The 23,271-nt window shown below is 37.2% G+C and overlaps 1 protein-coding gene across 1 annotated transcript in view; it reads right to left on the bottom strand.

Annotated features, from left to right (window-relative positions):
- Positions 1-858: 858 nt before the first annotated feature.
- The window catches only part of LOC126120331 (cilia- and flagella-associated protein 57-like), a 294,506-nt gene continuing 272,093 nt past the window's right edge, over positions 859-23,271 (bottom strand). Inside the window, exon 25 of the mRNA XM_049915076.1 lies at positions 859-1,066. Within this exon, the coding sequence (XP_049771033.1) occupies positions 938-1,066 (129 nt within the window). The 3' untranslated portion in view covers positions 859-937. The remainder of the gene's footprint in view (positions 1,067-23,271) is intronic.

A 23,271-nucleotide genomic window follows, 5' to 3' on the forward strand; every position in this document is an offset into this window, starting at 1 on the left:
AAAACCAACTATTGAATGTATGTGGTATCTTAAAAAAGGACAGTCTCATTATCACAACTCAGGAAAATAAATTGTTGTTGTTGTGGTCTTCAGTGTGAGAACTGGTTTGATGCAGCTCTACATGCATCTATCCTGTGCAAGCCTCTTCATCTCTGAATAACTATTGCAAACTACACCCTTATAAACCTGCTTACTGTATTCATCTCTTGGTCTCCTCCTAAGATTTTAACCCCCCCGCACACACACACACACACACACACACACACACACACACACATGTTCACTTTCCTCCAGTACCAAACTGATGATCCCGTGACATCTCAGAATCTGTTCTATAAAACTATCCCTTCTCCTAATCAGTTTGTGCCACATATTTCTTTTCTCCACAATTCTGTCCAGTACCTCCTCCACTTAAATTGATATAGCTATATGAAAAAGGTTGTATAGCTATTTGATGTCTAACTTTATGAATTTACCTGTGCACTTACCTCACCTTACCTTATAATGAAATTTGCTGATAAAAATTAGTGCTGGACCAGGACTTTATATCAGAACCTACACACTTACTCTCTAAGCTGTTCAATTATTATGCCTCACTAGACTCAAAGATTCACTTTGCCAGAACCTTTCTCCCATCGAGGAAAAATCTGTGACATGTCTGAAGATCAATTTCGAGTGATGTGTAACTTAACGTCCTTTGTGCTTCTCATATCTTCCTGCTTCCCTAATATGTTCTGGACTAGATGGAAGACACTATTGTTTTGAAATCTGAAGTTTAACTAAAAACAGAAAAAAATACTGTTTGTCAGTTATTTGCCCAACTTTAATGAAAATCCAATAATCATGTTCTTGTTATAAGTATGAACTTCAGTGTCTTTTTGTACATTTTAATGTTATTTGCTGTTTATTTATTTGCATTTGCCATTTTGTATCCACTTTACTTAGTTCTATGCAGTTCCCTCGTTGGCATTAATAGTTTCTCTTGTGCATTCTCATTTTTTTTATTTATCACTCTGATAAGTCGTTGAATCTCTTCATTCAGCAATCTTATAGTTGTCTCATTTTCCTGTAGAAAAAAAAACAAACAGGTATTTTTATGATGTAGAATACCCATTTTTAAAACAGAATTTGAACAAAAATCTTATACTTCATAATATTTTGTCATCTCCTGTTCTTTCGATAGTTTGCTTGATTTTTTTACAAAATGATGTTGAATGAGTTAGTTGAGAGGCTATGTATGCATGAGTTGTTTGTGTTTATGGCTCCATAATAGTCATCTACTACAGGTTACTAAGCAGCACAGTAACTTAAATTTAATAAGTATTACCTTAATAATCTTTAACATTACTCATTTTCCTAGTGTAACATATTTAAATATATCAAGAAAAATAAACATCTTTGTCTTGTGTTCCACACATGAGGATTACAACTGAGAGTTTGAATCAGAAGATGCAAGCGTGTGAATATCATTAATTTATATCATCCCCAAAGATATGCTGAAATGCAACAGTATTGCATTAGATGTGATTTCTGATGTTTGCATGGTGTGAGTCTTAGATGGTATATTTATAGCTGTCCAGCTGATTTGATGATTCCATTTTTATGCTTAATACTTTAATGACTCACCTTATAGTGATCATCAAGTACAACAACTGATTCTTTAAAAAGCCCTCACAGCCCAGACCATGTCAGCAGCGAGTGCAACAAAGACTGTCACTTGAAGCATGGAAAGAATGCAGCTAGATGAGGCAACAAAATATTGCACGTGAAAGTCATATTGTGTGCCGGGCTAGATGTCCAAATGGCAAAAAAGCATTTACTTCGTAATTTACTCATAATGACCATCCACTTATATGGCAAGGAAAAGTGTTATTTTACACTACTAGTAATTAATGACAACTTTAGTTTCATTGCAAACTGAGGAGCGAGCACTGCTCATGTTGGGAGAAATGACCATTCTCAGAAGAGTACTAAGACTCAGTTTCTATTTAGCAGTGTACTGTAGCATGCAGTAATTAACATTTTGTTCATATCCATTTCTTGCATTAGTTACTAATTTATGATTTCTGTTTTGTGTCAATGCATTTTGTGGAAAACAAATACTCAGCAAGTGTCTTGCAAGTGGGCTGGTATGACCTTGTGAGTCAGACTCTTAAGTGCTCCTAGTGATGTAGGTCAGAGTGTGAGTGGGAACTTGCCTTCTTACTCTTCAGTTTGCTAACATACAACAAAGGTGATTTTTTGTCTGCCTTGTGTGACCTCAAAGTTTTTCCAGTAATGGAACATCTTTTTACTGATTTGGTTCTGATGGCACCTCTGTTAAGTTGTATGGGAGACTTTGTGACAAGTGTTCTCAAGATATGGTAAACAAGATGACTTTGATTGCAGCAGATTAAATTGTAAGTTAGGAGAATTTTGCAGGCATTAATGAGTGGGAAAGTATTCCAGACAAGAATAAGTTGATTTGTGTATAAAGCATCACAGCTCACAGGAGAAAATCATTTGTTATTATGGGTAAACGTGTCACTGATGTCCAGGTCAGAGCATCAAAGAGTTGTAACAAAACTTCTTTGCTTTTTGTGTGTGTGCGTACTTGTACATGGAGCTGAAGAACTATTTAGAAGTCACTTTGCTGATTGTACTTGTGGATGATATGTTCATTAGCTGAACTTTTTAAATCTCATAACAACTAACAGTTATCTGATCTTACTGGAATATTGTACTAATATCAATACTACAGTCATTGACCCTCCCCCCCCCCCCCCCCGCCACCCCCACCCACCCATGAACCATGGACCATGCCGTTGGTGGGGAGGCTCGCGTGCCTCAGCGATACAGATGGCTGTACCGTAGGTGCAACTACAACGGAGGGGTATCTTTTGAGAGGCCAATCACACATGTAGTTCCTGAAGAGGGGCAGCAGCCTTCTCAGTAGTTGCAGGGGGAACAGTCTGGATGATTGACTGATCTGGACTTGTAACACTAACCAAAACGGCCTTGCTATACTGGTATTGCGAACGGCTGAAGGCAAGGAGAAACAACAGCCGTAATTTTTCCCGAGGGCATGCAGCTTTACTATATGGTTAAATGATGATGGCATCCTCTTGGGTAAAATATTCCAGAGGTAAGATAGTCCTCCATTCGGATCTCCAGGTGGGGACTACTCAAGAGAACATCGTTATCAGGAGAAAGAAAACTGGTGTTGTACAGATCGGAGCGTGGAATGTCAGATCCCTTAATTGGGCAGGTAGGTTAGAAAATTTAAAAAGGGAAATGGATAGGTTAAAGTTAGATATAGTGGGAATTAGCGAAGTTCGGTGGCAGGAGGAACAAGACTTTTGGTCAGGTGAATACAGGGTTATAAATACAAAATTAAATAGGTGTAATGCAGGAGTAGGTTTAATAATGAATAAAAAATAGGAGTGCGGGTAAGCTACTACAAACACCATAGTGAACGCATTATTGTCACCAAGATAAAATAGGTTTTATATATGGAAGAAGCCTGGAGATACTGACAAGTTTCAGATAGATTATATAATGGTAAGACAGATATTTAGGAACCAGGGTTTAAATAGTAAGACATTTCCAGGGGCAGATGTGGACTCTGACCACAATCTGTTGGTTATGAACTGTAGATTAAAACTGAAGAAACTGCAAAAATGTGGGAATTTAAGGAGATGGAACCTGGATAAACTGACTAAACCAGAGGTTGTTCAGAGCTTCAGGGAAAGCGTAAGGGAACAATTTACAGGAATGGGGGAAATAAATACAGTAGAAGAAGAATGGGTAACTCTGAGGGATGAAGTAGTGAAGGCAGCAGAGGATCAAGTAGATAAAAAGAGTAGGGCTAATAGAAATCCTTGGGTAACAGAAGAGATACTGAATTTAACTGATGATAGGAGAAAATATAAAAATGCAGTAAATGAAGCAGGCAAAAAGGAATACAAACGTCTTAAAAATGAGATCGACAGGAGTGCATAATGGCTAAGCAGGGATGGCTAGAGGACAAATGTAAGGATGTAGAGGCTTATCTCACTAGGGGTAAGATAGATACTGCCTACAGGAAAATTAAAGAGACCTTTGGAGAAAAGAGAGCCACTTGTATGAATATCAGGAGCTCAGATGGAAACCCAGTTCTAAGCAAAGAAGGGAAAGCAGAAAGGTGGAAGAAGTATATAGAGGGTCTATACAAGGGCGATGTCCTTGAGGACAATATTATGGAACTGGAAGAGGATGTAGATGAAGATGAAATGGGAGATACGATACTGCTTGAAGAGTTTGACAGAGCACTGAAAGACCTAAGTCGAAACAAGGCCCCGGGAGTAGACAACATTCCATTAGAACTACTGATGGCCTTGGGAGAGCCAGTCCTGACAAAACTCTACCATCTGGTGAGCAAGATGTACGAGACAGGCAAAATACCCTCAGACTTCAAGAAGAATATAATAATTCCAATCCCAAAGAAAGCAGGTGTTGACAGATGTGAAAATTACCGAACTATCAGTTTAATAAGTCACAGCTGCAAAATACTAACGCGAATTCTTTACAGACGAATGGAAAAACTGGTAGAAGCCGACCTCGGGGAAGATCAGTTCGGATTCCGTAGAAATGTTGGAACACGTGAGGCAATACTGACCTTACGATTTATCTTAGAAGAAAGATTAAGGAAAGGCAAACCTATGTTTCTAGCATTTGTAGACTTAGAGAAAGCTTTTGAAAATGTTGACTGGAATACTCTTTCAAATTCTAAAGGTGGCAGGGGTAAAATACAGGGAGCGAAGGCTATTTACGATTCGTACAGAGACCAGATGGCAGTTATAAGATTCGAGGGGCATGAAAGGGAAGCAGTGGTTGGGAAGGGAGTGAGACAGGGTTGTAGCCTCTCACAAATGTTATTCAATCTGCATATTGAGCAAGCAGTAAAGGAAACAAAAGAAAAGTTCGGAGTAGGTATTAAAATCCATGGAGAAGAAATAAAAACTTTGAGGTTCGCCGATGACATTGTAATTCTGTCAGAGACAGCAAAGGACTTGGAAGAGCAGCTGAACTGAATGGACAGCGTCTTGAAAGGAGGATATAAGATTACCATCAACAAAAGCAAAATGAGGATAATGGAATGTAGTCGAATTAAGTCGGGTGGTGCTGAGGGAATTAGATTAGGAAATGAGACACTTAAAGTAGTAAAGGAGTTATGCTATTTGGGGAGCAAAATAACTGATGATGGTCGGAGTAGAGAGTATATGAAATGTAGACTGGCAATGGAAAGGAAAGCGTTTCTGAGGAAGAGAAATTTGTTAACATTGAGTATAAATTTTAGTGTCAGGAAGTTGTTTCTGAAAGTATTTGTATGGAGTGTAGCTATGTATGGAAGTGAAACATGGACGATAAATAGTTTAGACAAGAAGAGAATAGAAGCTTTCGAAATGTGGTGCTACAGAAGTATGCTGAAGATTAGATGGGTAGACCACATAAGGAATGAGGAGGTATTGAATAGAATTGGGGAGAAGAGGAGTTTGTGGCACAACTTGACAAGAAGAAGGGACCAGTTGTTAGGACATGTTCTGAGGCATCAAGGGATCACAAATTTAGCATTGGAGGGCAGCATGGAGGGTAAAAATCGTAGAGGGAGACCAAGAGATGAATACACTAAGCATATTCAGAAGGATGTAGGTTGCAGTAAGTACTGGGAGATGAAGAAGCTTGCACAGGATAGAGTAACATGGAGAGCTGCATCAAAACAGTCTCAGGACTGAAGACCACAACAAACAACAACAACAGTGATTGAATGCTTTCATTATGGATACACTATACTCTTTAATAATTAATCTACTAGAAGGTCATGTGTGTCTTTGTTGGGGTGATATTTTTATTGACTATCCAGAAACACCCTTTGGGTAACAATATCTTGGTTCTATAGATTGTCCTCAGATATGTCAGATGAATATGTCTCACCATTATTGCTTTGTTGCCAGAGAAGCTCTGTTTATTTATAATCTGTTGCTGAGACTTAACTGTATGTCATCAGACGGTGAGATCTTTGCCAATAGTGGCCAAGAACTCCAATAGTTAGGCTTTTAACCAAAGTTATAGGTATTCATACCATTATATAATCTCATTTTGATTTAATGGTAATGTTCACACACTAACAGGCAACTTTGAGGAAATGCTGCTGCTCATACGGCCACTGCTGCACAATTTAAACCTACACTCACCTGCTACATTGTTACAGTCTTCTTTCTGAGAACAATAAAAAGGTCTTGTCACTAGCAGTTTTACAGAGCACTGAAAGACCTAAGTTAAAAAGAAAGAAGGAAAGGTAACTAGATTAGATGGCATTCCTTCAGAATTATTAAGATATATGGGAGAACATAACCATGAGATAACTATACTGCATGGTAAGTGAAATATCCTCAGGCTTGAAAAAGAATGTAGTAATACCTGCTCCAAAGAAGGCAGATTCTAACAGGTGAGAATATTACTGAACCACCACTTTAATAAGTTATGGTTGCAAAGTGATACACTGACACTGATTATTTACAGACTAATCAAAAGACTGGTAGAAGCAGATCAGGGAAGATCAGTTTGACTTCTGGAGAACTGTAGAAACTTATGAGGCAACGCTGATTATATGATTCATCTTAGAAGATAGACTCCAGAAAGGCAAACCTATGTTGATAGCTTGAGGGACAACACTGTTCCACATAGACTGTTTTTATTTTTGAAATAAACTTTTTATTTCATGCTTTTTGTCACATGAAAATCTGCAGTCTCATAATAACTTACCTTCCACACATTTGTGTGGAGGAAGCTCCAGCTAATGGTCTTCTTAATAAAAGTTTCTTATAGTCATGGTGGCAATGGGCACAACTATCACAGACCAAATTCTGTGTGCAAAAGAGAAAAATGCAACCCTTATGCGTACACCACATTAAAGTGTGTTAGTTTCACACTAGGGAGTTTTATTTGAAATGTGAAACGAATGTATTTTAATGTGGTGTATGCTGACACAGTGACAACGCCCACATAAGAGTAGCAATTTTCTCATTTCACAAACAGAACGCACATCTGTGGCAATTGTATCCATTACCACCATAGTTATAAGAAACATTTGTTATATGTAAATTGGGAAAACTGCTGTCACCTGCAGCAGGACATTAAGCGGAATCAGCAGCGTTGAGGAAAAATGTGTACCAGACTGGAATGCAAGCCCGGGATCTCCTTCTTACTAGGCAGGTGCGGTAACAACTGTTCCATCTGGGACACAGCATTATCACAACTGCACAGATTATCTCAGCACACCTCATGACCAACCTATCTGCAGTTGTGTCCACTATACTCCTGTTTGCTACTCAGAGATTCCCATAGGAGATCGAATGTACTTGTGCATTCACACTTGAAGAAGGGTGATCCATTGCCCAGGTAGGCTTATCAATTATATGAATGCACAGTTTCTCTCCTAAAGAACAGACACCATCCTGAATCTGCAGCTGCAAACCATTATATGTAAATTAAAGGGGGGGGGGGGGGGGGGGCGTCACTGCTGTCAGCTGCAATGGGACATTAAGCGGAATCAGCCGCGAGGAGCAAAAACATGTACCAGACTGGGATTCAAACCCAAGATCTCCTCGTTACTAGGCAGGTGCAGTAACCACTGCACCATCAAGGGCCCAGCATTATCACAACTGTACGGACCATCTCGGCCTGCCTCACAGCTGATCCACATGCCGACCAACCATTACCTATCTCCAGTCCCTATCTACTATACTCCTGTTCGATACTCAGAGATTCCTACTGGAGGTCTGATGTATTCGTGCATTTGCACTTGAAGAAAGGGGCTCCATTGCTCAGCTAGACTTATCATTTATATGAACGCATGGTGTTTGTCCAAAAGAACAGACTCGACATAGAATCTGCAGCTGCAAACCGTTATATGTAAATTAAAGGGGGATCATTGGTGTCTGCCTAGTAAGCAGGAGATCCCGGATTCAAATCTCGGTCCGGTACACATTTTCGCTCATTGCAGCTGACAGCAGTGATCCCCATTTAATTTACATATAATGGTTCGCAACTGCAGATTCTGCATGGTGTGTGTTCTTTCGGACAGACACTGCACATTCTTATAATTGATAATCGTAACTGGGCAGTTGATCCCCCTTCTTCAAGTGCAAATGCACAAATACGTCCGACCTCCTGCGGGAATCTCTGAGTAATGAACAGGAGTGTAGTGGAAAGGGAATGTGGATAGGTGGCGCTCGGTGGGTGTGTGTATCGGCCGAGAGGCGTACCGAGATGCAGTTGCGATAAAGCTGTGTCCCGGATGGCACAGTGTTTACCGCATCTGCCTAGTAACCATGAGATTCCGAGTTTGAATCCCAGTCTGGTACACATTTTCGCTCATCACAACTGATTCCGCTTACTGTCCTGTTGCAGCTGACAGCAGTGATCCTCCTGTAATGTACATATAATGGTTCCCAGCTGAAGATTCTGTGTGGTGTCTGTTCTTTCAGACAGACACTGCACATTCATATAATAAATATTTGTTAGATGGAGCTTCCTTCTCACAAATGTGCAGAACATAAGATATAACTGTGACAGAAATAACAGATATAGGTTGAAAATGCCCAAAGAGGCAAAATTAGCTGATAGCAAAAGCATAAAATGAAGTGTTTGTTTCAAAAATAAAAACAACCAAGCAGAACGACAATGACTTCTTCAAGAAATTTGCAGTGTCTGTGGACCCACGTATACAAAAAGTTACTGATATGTTAATAGCATTGTAGATTTGGAGAAAGCTTTTGACAATGTGGATTGGAACAAACAGTTTGAAATTCTGAAGGTAAAAGGGACCATCGGAAAAACACTCCCATCGGAGTACAAAAAAAGTGAATATGCCCTTGGTTAAAAGACTCTGACTGAAAAGTGAGTGGTTTACCAGCTGCCTCATTCTATCTTCTTCAGCACCTCTGAAAATGTTGCCAAAAATTTTGGCATGCGAACTTATTCGTGCTCTTTTAAACATGCAGCTCACCTCTCACTCCCACAAGATCACCTAACTGTAACTCACTCCCACCCAATAACCCTTCACTGTAAGTCGCTCATACCCATCCAGTCCCACTTTCCCATTTTCACTCATTCATTCAGCCCAACTCATTATCAGTATCTCTTTTTGTTTCTCTAACTACGTCCCACTGCCACTGTGCCCCTCTCTTTCTCTCACACTTTGCTCTTTCCATACCACAACCACTGTCTACCCTGGTACCCCAGTTTTCAGTCTTTTTAAACAGGAGCTTATTCACCTTTTTTGTTCTTCAAAGGACCATTTTTCTGTTGATTCCCTTCTTTTCCCTGCTACAGAATAGCTTGTCACTCATATGAAATGAACATTACGGATCAGTAAAATTTTTATGAGTTACTTATATGAAATTTAAATAATGCCAAACTAATTTTACACCTCAGACCAGATGTTGCACACAAAAATTTTACATGTGCTTCAGTACTACAACATGGGGTTACTAGAACCCTCCTGATCTCAATGGAGACACTTTACAGCAAATTTCTCCAGGCTACATCACTTTATATACTACATTTTCACCTCACACCAGATTTTAAGTTCGTATTTTATCTGTACAAGTAAGGTAACCTTGAACCTCTGTATCTCAGAAATGGATAAAAATATCAAGAAAATTTTCAAAACATATTGCAAAAATTACATTCATTTGCTGTGCATAGCCATCTGAGACTCTGCATCTAATTTCTGGTAGCCAAAAACCACGTTTTCAGGTTGTTTCTCAATAACGAATGAAGATTTTTGAAAACACAAAGGTGGTACTTCTAGATAAATGCCTAGAGAATATAACACAAAGATTTGAGCAATTTGCTGTAGTTATTTATTATTTAGATTTCACCTGAAGCTTTTTTGGGATTTTCTAAGGAACTATCCACATACTAATTGTGCCTCCATAAGCCCCTTAAGTCATACCATAGACATATTAAATGCAAAAAGGACCAAATGATTTTCTCAGTTTGCCTCTGCAGGATTAAGTCTGTAATATTCATACTTTGACCCTGTACTGTAGTATAGTGACACTAAGAGGATACTTCTGTTGGGTATACAAATTATCCCTAGCCTAAGGGCAATCCAAAACACTAAACACCATCTTTCGATCTCCACTAGAACCAAGGTATGAGTCTCATAAGAATCCCATTTTTATGTGCAGCATTCGGTAACATATTCAGAGTGAAAGGTTATCTGTCACTTGTGCAGAAACAAAATTGCACTTATACGTGTCAAAGAACATGAAAGGTAAGCAGTAATTGTGAGGGGCATCAAACAGGATGCTAGCATGAAAGGAGACAGGATATAAAATGCAGACTGGAAATAGCAAGAAAAGCATATCTGAAAAAGATAAATTTTTTAAGATTGAATATTTATTTAACTATTAAGAAGTCTTTTTCTGAATGTATTTGTCTGGAATATAGTCTTGAATTGGAGTGAAATATGGGTAGCACATAGTTCAGGCAAGAACAGAATACAGCCTTTCAGATGTGGTATTACAGAAGAATGTTTGAGGATTGGTTAGGTAGATAAAATGAATAATGAAGTGAATTGAATTGTTTAAAAAAGAAACTCCACAAGTTAACTAAAGGCAGGAATTGGGTGATAGGATGCATCATGTGGCATCAAGGAATAATTACTTCAGCACTTGAGGGACGTGTGGTAAAAACTATAGAGGGAGACACTACACAGGTTCAAATGGCTGTAGGTTGCAGTAATTATGCAGACATGAAGAGGCATGCGGCAGACTACTACTATGGTTGTGTCACAAGATGTCCACTGTCAGAGGAGAAAGGTGCACAGTAAGAAGTAAGTGCACTGTGTGCATGTGCGACACGTGTAGCAGTTTCATAGTGGCAATATTTATAGCTCGGGCTGTAACACTGGAACTACCTGAGGTGCCTACAAGCTGCTGCAACTTCTCTTCATGTATGGATAGTAGAATGGAAAGCTACATCAAACCAGTCTTCAGATTGAAGATCATAACAACAGTCACAATTGCCTTTCCCAGTCCATTACAAACCGTGATTATGATATGGAGTCAAATATTTTTTGATATTTCAAAAGAGACTCCAAAGGTAAGACATGGGTGATAGGGCATTACAGGCTGTGTGTTTGTAATTAGTGTGACAGTCAAACCATCAGGCTGAAATTAATAGACAATAAATGCAAGTGAGGAAGTACCATGAGATGATTGTCTGGATGCCCACCTCATTCAGCATTTCCTTCATCAAGAGCTCATTAAAAGAAGGGGATGGAGTAATTTAACTGAAAGCAAATAAGTAGGCTCTGACTGGGAAACTTCAAGATGATACTTTCTGAGCTGCACACAGGTTTTGCTGTGTATCTTGCTTGATAATCAACCCAAGATGAAGGATATCAATGAAAATCACTAGGCATAGTTCCCCTAGTAATCAGAGTGAAAGTTCGTTATGCAACAGGGTGTACTGATAAGAAAATTCTTTGTTTAATTATTTGCATTTTCTGTTACCAGTCAGTACGGAGCTCCACACCAGCAGAAGACACCACTGGACACTGGACATCAATTTCTGACCAATCACGGCACCCTTCCCTCCAAATGCCCCAACAGCCACACCAGCAGCAAACAATAAACAAAAAATCATATGTTAATTTACTTAAGACATTTTATTTTTAGGTAACAATTTTCTGCACGTAAAAATGTCTGGAAAGGAGCACAACATGCTTAAATGTGTTGCTATATGTTTAATTAAACATAAAACACATAAATGTGGTACAAATAAGTAAACATTCCGTGCAGTCATGGTTCCCAAACATACACAGTATGGTCACAAGTAAGTAGGAAATTTCTTGAGAGGTTAAAACTGTGCACTATACCTGAACTTGGAATTGCTTTACTTTGTACCAGATTTGTTCATTAGAACATTTCCTGCAAGAGACAAGGATGCGGGTGCAAGCCCCGTCTGGCACAGACATTCAGCCCATCAGAAAGTTTCATAACAGCACACACAATGCTTCAGAAAAAAAGATTCATTCTGCATTGTTATCATTCGGATGTTAAAATGCCATTACTTTTCTCAGCAGTGGGTTAGATTTATCATGCAAGAAACATTTACAGCAAACCTCCTACAGCAATTCACCAGGCCCAGGAATTCATAGATGGTGGACAGTGTTGGAACTTTAAGAGTGTTTCTAAGAGCTGCCATACTCATCTTTTTTTTTATGTCTCTCTGATATCCAGTTGCGGATACAGGTTTGTGAATATCTGTTGCCTCAAAATCCCTAAAACCACACCAGTATCTATATGTTTAAGACTTAATTTTAGTATCCATGGTCAAAGTTCTTCCAAGTAATATAGGGATAATATTTGGGCAAGGAGAAAATTTCCTGCTTAGGACAGAGATGGCACTGAATTCATGAACTATTGCAACTGTTATGTTGGCACATTATGCATGATAAGTAACTGCAGCAAATTGCTGATATTCCCTAGAAAATAAGATGGGTAGACCAAATAATGATTCAAATAGATGTACCTTGTCATAGTAATGCATGCAAGCAACATACTTCTGAAACACCACATTTCAAATGCTCGTTTCTCTTCTTGTCTGAATGTTTATGATCTACTACCATACTTTGCAGACCATTGTGAAGTGCATTGTCAAAGGTACTTCCCATGTACCAGTTATTAGGGCTTCTTCCCATTTCTTTCACATATTGAGTGTGGGAAAATTACTGTTTAAATGCCTCTGTGTGCACTGTATTAAGCTAATCATTCCTCATGATCTAACAGGAAAATTATGAGGTTGTAGTACTATTTTGCTAGCTTCATCATTTAAAGTCAGTTCTTGAAACTAAGTAAGCAAGCTTTCTCAAGGATAGTTTGCATCAATCTTCAAGTATCTCCTAATTGAGTTCTTCAGCATGTCTGTGATACTCACTCACAGACACCCAATGTTTTTTCTACATCTATCAGTGACACTCTAGATATGGTGTGTCTTCCCTACCAATAAATCCTGAATCTGGTCACAAATTTCACTTTATACCCCATACAATCATATTTATGATAATAAGAATAAGTGCGGTACTAAGTCAAATGCTTTTCAGAAGTCAAGAAATACCGCATCTTTCTGACTGCCTTGATCCAAGGTTTGCCTGCAGGGTCAGTAACGTCATGTAAGAAAAGTGAAAGCCTGGTTCACATGATCGATGAGTCATGTAGGTTGAATGTATGAGGTCATTCCGTTCAAGCTACCTCATTATGTTTGGTCTCAGAATATGTTCTAAGACTGTACAACAAATAATGTTCAAGATATTGGACCATAGTTTTGTGGATCATTTTTGCTGTCCTTCTTATAGACAGGTGTGACCTCTACTTTCTCCCAACTACTGGCCATAGTGTTTTGTTCAATGGATCTACGGTAAATAATGGTTAAAGGAGTGGCTAACTCAGCCACAAACTCAGTATAAAATCTCAGAGGGATTTCACCATTCCATGGAACTTTATTCAGTTTTAGTGATTTCAGCAGTTTCTCAACACCACCAACAGTAGAAGCTATACCTGTCATCCTTGCAGTTGTGGAAGAATTAAACTGAGGTAATATCACTGAAATTTCATTTGTAAAGGAACATTTGCAGACTGGACTTAGCATTTCTGTTTTTTCTTTGTTACCTTTACTTTCAGTACCTGTCTTATCCATTACTGTCTGGATACTTAACTTTGGTACCTGTAACACCTCTTATATATGACCAGAATTTCTGAGGGTTTTGTGAAAGATACTTCAACAATATTATTTTGCTTTAGGCAATGAAGGCTTCATGAATTGCATTCTTGACAGCCAAACACGTCATTCAGCATCTCATTATTTATTTCTCTATGCTTTGTTTTAGATCTATTATGTACTGCTCAGTAGTATGCAGCAGTCTTTGGTCTTCAGAAGTTTCATTACGTGGCCGTATACTATGGAGGATCCATCCCATCATCACTACTCTACTACGTACATATCTATAAAGTGCATGTGTAGCGATGCAAGGGGTACCAAATTTGTTATAAAAGTCAGTAAATTACTCAACGTACAGTATTTTTCAGTACAGGTATTTCGTTCATTCCAAGCAAGTGTTGATCTGTGACATCATCATCTAGACATGAGTTGACTGTAATCTGAATCCGTTTTAGCAAACTAATAATTTCTCTCAGGTAATAAAATTTGATTGATTATGAAATACAAGTTCTTAAAGTTTATTCAGAAAATTGGAAATGTTTAATTAGTAATTACATGTCATAATTTATTTGTTTAATATAAAGGTATTTTGAATTTTGTATGCATAAAAAAATTGTGAATTTATGTGCAGCTTTTACTCTGAGACAAGTTATCACTTAGAGTGCTAAAAGTGCGCGTGTACAGATCGCTGACCTATGTGGTGAATTTTTTTGTGATCTTGACCCGAATGGAGAGTAAATCCAGTTTCATTTAAACTGTGCTTGAGATAGACATATCACGTTATTACAAAAGAGTCGTTTAGTCCATCAGGGAAAACTGAAACCAGCACTCGATTTCAAATACGTTACACGCCAGTGCATAATTGAGCTATCCAGTAAATCGAATACAATAGTTGAAAATGCATTTGGACTTCATCCATGAAGTTGGAAATTAATTTTGAGACAAGTACTGATTTTGACAAAAAAAAAAAAAAATTCTACCGAAAGTTTATTCAAAATATCAAGGTCCAGTTTTAATTGAGACACATATCACTTTGTTGATTACATTGCCTAGCAACACTGTAAAGCAGCTTAATGAATTCATTAGAACAATTTGCGACATAGCAAGGCCCATTACACACACAAAAGTTACACAAAGTTTGCTGACCGTATGAGAGTATTATTCTTTCTATGTTGATTACATTGCCTAGCAACACTGTAAAGCAGCTTAATTAATTCATTAGAACAATTTGCGACATAGTAAGGCCCATTACACACACAAAAGTTACACAAAGTTTGCTGACCGTATGAGAGTGTTATTCTTTCCATAAAATGCCAATAAACCAGCAGTTTAAAAAGTTAAATTATTAACTGTTGTGTAACTTCATTGATTGTCCTACACCACTATAGAACTTCTTGTATCATGTCTCTTCACAAGAGATCTCAAGAATCCGGGTAAACAAGAAGAAGAAAAAGACCAAAGAAGAGGCATCGGTATATTTGGTGCCACAACTTGGGGCTTGAAAAGGATATACTAACAACTTCAGGCCCACGGCACGAACTTCGACCCATTGGAAAGGATAAGTACTCACAGCTAATGTGAGATACTCAAAGGTATGAGTAGGATAGAAATAGTATAAAAGAACAGTTCTACACTTAGTGAAAGTATATTTTGAGTTGATATTGATATTTTAACTGCGTATAAAGGTGTTAGAAGAATATATACACGAACAAGGAGAGTGCGAGATAATGCAGCCCAGAGTTTGGAAGTGACAGGTGAGGGGAGCAAAAGTGGATATAATCCTCATGAGGAGGGAACTAGAGAACCACTTATGGACCAGCAATTGCATAATTTGAGTGAGAAAAATCTTGGTGAAAGAGTGCCAAATGCAATAAATGTAAGACAGCGATCAGATAATTTGAGTGGTAGTAATATCATTGATGTGGAGGTGACAGTAGAAGCAAACCCAAGTACAAGTAGAAATAGTAATGTACAGGAGTCTATAAATACCAAAGTTACACAGGAAAGTGTGAATCTTACATCAAATGTTACAAAGCTTAAAGATGATATTATTAAATTCATTGTGAGTATGCAACATTTAAATGATAAGTTTGATACTAAATTTGATACCCAAACTGAAAATAAATACCAAAGTTACACAGGAAAGTGTGAATCTTACATCAAATGTTACAAAGCTTAAAGATGATATTATTATTAAATTCATTGTAAGTATGCAACGTTTAAATGATATGTTTGATACTAAATTTGATTCCCAAACTGAAAAAATCAACATTCAAATGGGTTTACTCAATGAAAAATTTGACTAGTTTGAGTCACTTAAAGATGATAATATACAATTAAATGAGAAATTCGATAACTTAAAAAGTAGAGTAGGAAGAACAGTTAAATTCCAAATTTAGTGAATTAGAAATAAAAGTTTCCATGGATATGACTAACCTACAGACCAAATTTATGGGTAAAATTAATGAGATGGAGAATAAATGTGAAACTATTTCAAAGGGGCATAGTGATTTGTCAGATAAAGTCTGTAACTGTGAAAGTAGCTACTTGAAGGCTTATGTGCAAATTGAGGATCTGTTTAAAAAGATGTCAGAATTCGAAATATACACTTTCAAGGGCACAGATAAATATTTAAAGGACCAAACTAAAAAATTAGATGGTGATCTTTCTGAGTGGATAGAAGTTCAAAATAAGGAAATCGAAGAGAAAGTCAATACCACTCTCGAGTTGAAACAAGCTGAAGTAGTTAAGGAGAAACAGATGGCAAATGATGAACTTATGAAGTTATTTACTAGTGAGTTTCAGGCTATTAAAGATTAAGTAATTGAAGAATTACCTAGTGGCAAGGTGAAACAAATTGTAAATTGTCAGAATTAGAACAAAAATCTTCATGAAATGTATTGACTAAAGACAATTATTTTGAAGACAGGCTTAGGAATAATAAATCTTGTAGTGAAGTAAAATGTAGCTGTTGTGGGAATACACCCGATAAATTTTATGACTGTTACGGAAGTGAAAATGACACTTTTGTCCAAAGGGAGTATTTGTCGTCTTTAAAGATTGAGACAATCATATTCAAAAGCAGACAGTTTCCTACCTTTTCGACTGAAAAAGATGATATCCATCCAAAAATTTTCATCAACAATTTTATTAGCATATTTTTCCTCGCAGTTTGTCTGGACATGATAAACTTCAATTTATTGTGTTCAAGATCACAGGTGAAGCAGCAGCCAGGCAGAGTGGCCGAGCGGTTCTAGGTGCTTCAGTCTGGAACTGCGCGACCACTACGGTCACAGGTTCTAATCCTGCCTCGGGCATGGATGTGTGTGATATCCTTAGGTTAGTTAGGATTAAGTAGTTCTCAGTTCTAGGGGACTGATTACCTCAGATGCTAAGTCCCATAGTGCTCAGAGCCATGAAGCAGCAATGTGGGCTGCAGAAGTGAGTGAGAATTGTAGTACATGTGCTGAGTTTGAACAACTTTTCTTAGCGAAATACTGGGAGAGTAGCAAACAAGAGAGCTTACGAAAGGAGGGGTATCAACCGGAATTTTATAATAGTAAACAAGGTTCATTAAGACAGTATTTCAAGAAATACATTAATAAAATGAGGTACTGGAGTGATCCTATTTCCCATAGAGAAGTGATACATATTTTGAAAGGAAGATTACCTATTCATATACGTGAGAAACTTATAAATTTCCCTGAATATGATACGGAACAGTTCCTGTCTGTGGTCAATTTGATCGATATGACACTAGAAGATGCCCAAGTATGGAATAATAATCAAATGTCTACCGCACAATGTAACAATAATAATAGTACTAACAATAACGACACCCAAGATAAAAATACTAAACCTATACTACACCAAGGAGGACAAGTGACCTCTTATGGCTATATTAAAGCCAATAATAATAGTCAATATAAATGTAACACCTATTATACTAAACAAACCTATGGAAATAATAATAATCATGTGAATCACATTAGTACAGGAAAACCAAATCGCGACAGAATGATTCAAATTATCAGTATGGTAATTCACGTAGATGTGATATATACCCAAAATACAGTCCTGATAGTATACAACCTTGGAAAGACCCTTCAACACCTGAAGTTCAATGGGTAGATGCAAATGTAACTCAACAAGCACAACAGCCACAAGGACCGATACCACTTGGTAACGGAGCAATAAAGTTGTGAAGGGAACAACTACCAAATTCTGACCGTGCTGTATGTATTGTTGAAGTACATGAACCACTGAATATGACTTCTAACTAGAACTGGTCACCAAAAGCCTTCCTAGGATGACTGGAGAGGATGAGGAGAGCAGGAATCATTTTAAAATAAATGTACTGAGGTATAATGATGATTTGGATCTAAGGGAGGAACTGATTGAAGAAACACCTTACATTTCGAATAAGTGTGGATGAATTTTGCAGGCAGTAGTTCAGGCAGTAATAAATGGTATTGATGTTGAAGTTTTGATTGATACTGGAGCAACTACTAGTGTAACGACGCAAGATTGTTTTAAACAAATTAGTCGACGAGCAAAAGTGCGTACATTTCCTGTTACTGGATGTACTGTATCTGGAACGTTTAGTGCAAAACATCTCAAAGCAGGCACATGTCAACATTATAATGAGGTTTTTGTGTAACATTGGAGCAGTCTTCAATTTAAAAGAAGGGACATGTACCTTGGACTCCGAAGGCAAAATTTTGTCAGTCTCTATTATAAAGGGCAAAATAATCCTGGATCAGTATTGCATGAAGTTAATGGTTAGCTATAATGGTATTGACTGTAATTTAGTTGGTGATATTTTCTATATTGAATATACTGGAGAAGAAATAAGTCAAGTTACACTTCAGGAGTAAATCTCCAAATCCGAATACCTATCTGCAAGTTAACGAGATGTGTGTTGCTTGTTAAGTAATTATCTGCCCATAATTAGCAAATGTCCTGGAATAATCAAAGGTTTTGAATACGACATTAAGACGTATCCGCATGAATCTTTTTGTCACTCTTCCTATTCTGTTCCTTGGTCAAAGAGAGAGGCACTCAAGAAAGAAATTAACAAAATGTTAGAGAGGGGAATTATAGAGCCCTCTCATTCTGAATATTGTAGCCCTCTTTTGGCAGTCCTCAAAGTGAATGGTGACGTCAGATTAGTTCTAGAGAGATAAACGAGATAATCATACCGGTACAGACAAGACCTGAGAATTTGGATGAGGTAATTCAGGATTTCTGTGGTACCCGCTTCCTGACATCCCTTGATATGAGAAGTTCATAGTGACAAACGAAAATCTATATTGAATCTTGAAAGAATACTGCTTTTATTTTTATAGTCAGAAGTTACCAATTCACTGTTATGACATTTGGACAAAATATTAGTGGAAGGGTATTTAAATTGGCACTAGACACTGTACTTGGGTGAGATTTGCTCGATAGAATTACCTTGTATGTGCACGACTTATTGATCACTACCAAAACATGGGAGGAGCATCTCGATCTGCTTGAAAAAGTATTTGTGAAATTCTTAGAGTATGGAGCAACAGTAAATTTAATGAAATCTAGATTCGCCAGAAGCCAACTGAAGTTCCTAGGACATTATGCCAAATCCGAAGAAAATGAGTGCTATCAAAGAGTGTCCTATCCTAAAAATAAAAAGGAATTAAAATCTTTCATGGGATTAGCCTCATTTTTCTGCTGTTTTTTGCCTAATCAATTACGCAAAATTCAATAAAAATGTGAAGAAGATGCTATGCTGTTGGAGAAGAAATATTGGTGAGAAACCATCCACAGGCCATGATAAAGAAAAAGAAAGTTAAATAAGAAATAGTAATATTTATGTACTGGACCATACAGAATAATTCCCCATGAAGGAACTTATATACTTGCTGACTATAATTCTGATGTGATAAAAGGTCTATTCCATCACACAGAGATAAAGAAATATTATCAGTGAGACGATTTGTACCATTTATGAAGAGAAAATTAAGGAAAAGAGAATGAGAAGAGTATTTAGTAACAGGACACCGATATTAGACTTGAACCACAGGATGAGCTACAAGATGTATAATTTTGTCCATTATTTTATATATACTTATGAGGATTATTTTATTCAATTATTATTAAATATAATGTATGTATTATGGCAAACATACCACAATAATATAATTTAAGAAGATTAAAATGAAAAAGTTCGCAGAAGAGATAATTTCTGATTTATGTAAAGAGAAAGATGCAGTTAATAGATTGAAGAACAAGAGAAAGCAAGGTTAACTGACTTCAATATAATTAAGTTTAAAAGAATGCTACCCTAAAGACATAAGTATTTTGTTTATGAATTGTTGAAGGAATTTTATATGTATAATGGTAGAAACTATATTTCATCTACGTGTAATGGTCACGATCAGAGCTAAAGGAAACATGAGAAAGGAATGAAAAGGACGCCAATGTAACTGTCTAATTGACGTTATAATCTGGAAAACATAATAAGAAGAAAACCAGGTGTTGAAAACAATGAAAGTATGATACAAAACATATGGAAATAATTATTTGAACTTCATGATGAACCAATAACCATTATGGTAAGGAAAATGAATACAAATCTCATGAAGGTACGATAGTAGGATGATGGAAGGACTATTGTCTAATGTAAACTGAGAACAATTATGTGATGGAACAAACTTCAGTACTATTTGTATTGAAAACTATTTGTAGTTTTGTAACACTGAAACAACACATAAAACCTGGAAATGCATTTTCAGATAAAGTAAAGTTAAAGGGTAATGCAGTCTTTATGAGTATCAAAACAACTGACAAAATCGAGTTCATGTGTGTATGCGTGTATTACAGAAATTACAAAATTGTAAAATACAAAACTATTACATTTTACATATGAACATAGAATACACACTATAAAAAAGTGTTTTCCCCCCACATCTCCTCCTAAACCATTGAATCGATTTCAACCAAACTTAGTACACACATCTTTCACTGTCAGAGAACAATCACTGTGGGGGTAAGAACAACTTACCTGTCATAGTTCAGGAGATTTGATGTCATAAGCAATGAGATGCATGAAAAACTGCTGCATCATGCCTGACATTTAAATTTACTACTTCTCTGCTGCTAATTCTGTTAGCATTAAATTTTACATAAAGTCTCCAAATATGCTACTAAATGCACCTACAAAATTATACTGTGATACTACACATAGTTCAAGAGATATGACATCATAAACACTGAGATTCATGAAAAAATGACACATCTAGCATGAATTTTCAATATATTTATTATTCTTTACTACTAAGATACTCTTACAGTCAAATCAAATTAAAGGAAATTCCTGAATCCTGGCTGCACTTTTGACAGCTTTCTAATGTGAAGCTCAAACAGCTTAGGCGAAAACAATAGCCATCTATAGAGCTATGAAGAGACGTTGCCATAGAGATATTTACAAAACCATGATGCAGACATTGAAAGCAGCTGCATCCAGCGTACAGAAACTATCCAGGATATTATACTACAAACATCATTTATGTTTTTGTAAATAGAAAATTGGCAAAAGGAATACCCAGGCAATGCTGTGACTGTCAGCTAGTATTCAATATTAGGCAAGGAAAATTAGCCCAAAAACAAAAGTTACACTGGCCAATAAATATGCACATCACCACCACCACCACCACCACCACCACCACCACCACCACCATCACCACTTACTGCACATCATCAGGCCATTTAAGCTCATTGCTTAAGATAAAAATAAACAAGTACATAAAACATAATAAAATGATCAACAAATTCAGGCTGCGAAGCACTCCTCCATTGTCTGTGTACTTGCCAATGTTTCACAACCATACAATATAACTGGTTGCACTACATATATGTACACCTGTATCTTGATTTCCTCTGATAGAATGTGTGACATATATATGTGATTTAAGCTGTAGTACATCCATTTTGCATTTATTATTCTTCGTCAACTGTCTTTCTCTATCTCACTTTTATTCAACAATACTGACCATAGGATCTTGAATGTTTCAGCTCTCAAAATTATGACCATCTATAATGGTGCCCATATAATTTTGTTGACAAGAGACTACCAAATACTTTCTTTCCTCAGCATTGATCAGTAATCCTAGTTTGCTTGCTACTAGCATAAATCGACATGTTATCTCCTCTCACCACATTCACAGTTTTGCCCACAATTACCACATCATCTGCAAATGCAAGGATCATCACACTTACAACCATCTCCATCACCCTATTATGGCCAACTGCACTTCTCATCTTGTCCAATGCAGTGTTGAACAGAACTGGAAACAGAAGACTGCACTGTCTCAACCTGTTCTTACCTGTGAAGAGTGTCAACATCTGATTTGCAACGCATACCGTATTTTACAGACTATAAGACACTACGAACTATAAGATGCAGCTTAATTTTTAAGCAATTTTCCAAAAAAATAACATTTTTATTATTATATATCAGAGCCAGACTACAAAAAATCTTCATTTATAAAACCAAATTGACCTTTAAAATCCTTGAAGATTACCATCTGAACTTCATTCTTCTTCATCCTCTTCACTGTCATTGTTGTCCTATTCATATAAAAGATGGTCTTCATTGCCATCGAGAGCATTACTTACACCACAAGCCTTGAAAGACTTAACAAGTATGTCTTCTCTCACTCTAGGCCATGACTGTTTTATCCACTTACACACTTGTTTGATTGTAGGTAATTTTCATGCTTCCTTTGATGTGAATTCATGTCGGGTTTCATCCATCATCCATTTGTTCCTTTCCTCTCTCATATACACTTTAAATGGTTTATTTATTGAGTGAGACATCAAGAGGTTGCAGTTTTGATGTACGTCCTCCTGGAATAAAAGCAAGCTCTGTATTTCCTTCTCTCAATGTCTCTTTCACAGAATTTTTCAAATGCCTACTGATGTAGCACAAGAAGAGAACTCTTCTCCAATAAAGCACCTTTCCTTCTCTTCCACAGTCTGTTAATCCATAATTTCATACCAGCCTCATCTATCCAACACTTGTCATGGCCGGCCGGAGTGGCCGTGCGGTTCTGGGCGCTACAGTCTGGAACCGAGCGACCGCTACGGTTGCAGGTTCGAATCCTGCATCAGGCATGGATGCGTGTGATGTCCTTAGGTTTAATTAGTTCTAAGTTCTAGGCGACTGATGACCTCAGAAGTTAAGTCGCATAGTGCTCAGAGCCATTTTTGAACTTGTCATGTATGTGAACAACAATGCCTGGTGGTATTCTAGAAGATTTTGGCATTTTTTACACTTGAAAATGATCATTGTATGAAGTTTAGTACTGTCAGCACAACATGAAAGGACAACAGTGTAGTGTATTTTTTTCAATTCTACTTGTTTTGATAGCTACGGTTTTAGCAACTTTCATGGCAAACAGTTCTGTTACTCGACAAATTAAATGTTAGGGGAGTTTTGTCCATATTCGCTATTTGGCTTAGTTCCACACTGGTTTTCTT

This window comes from Schistocerca cancellata, chromosome 1, assembly GCF_023864275.1.
Source record: "Schistocerca cancellata isolate TAMUIC-IGC-003103 chromosome 1, iqSchCanc2.1, whole genome shotgun sequence".
NCBI lineage: Eukaryota > Metazoa > Arthropoda > Insecta > Orthoptera > Acrididae > Schistocerca > Schistocerca cancellata.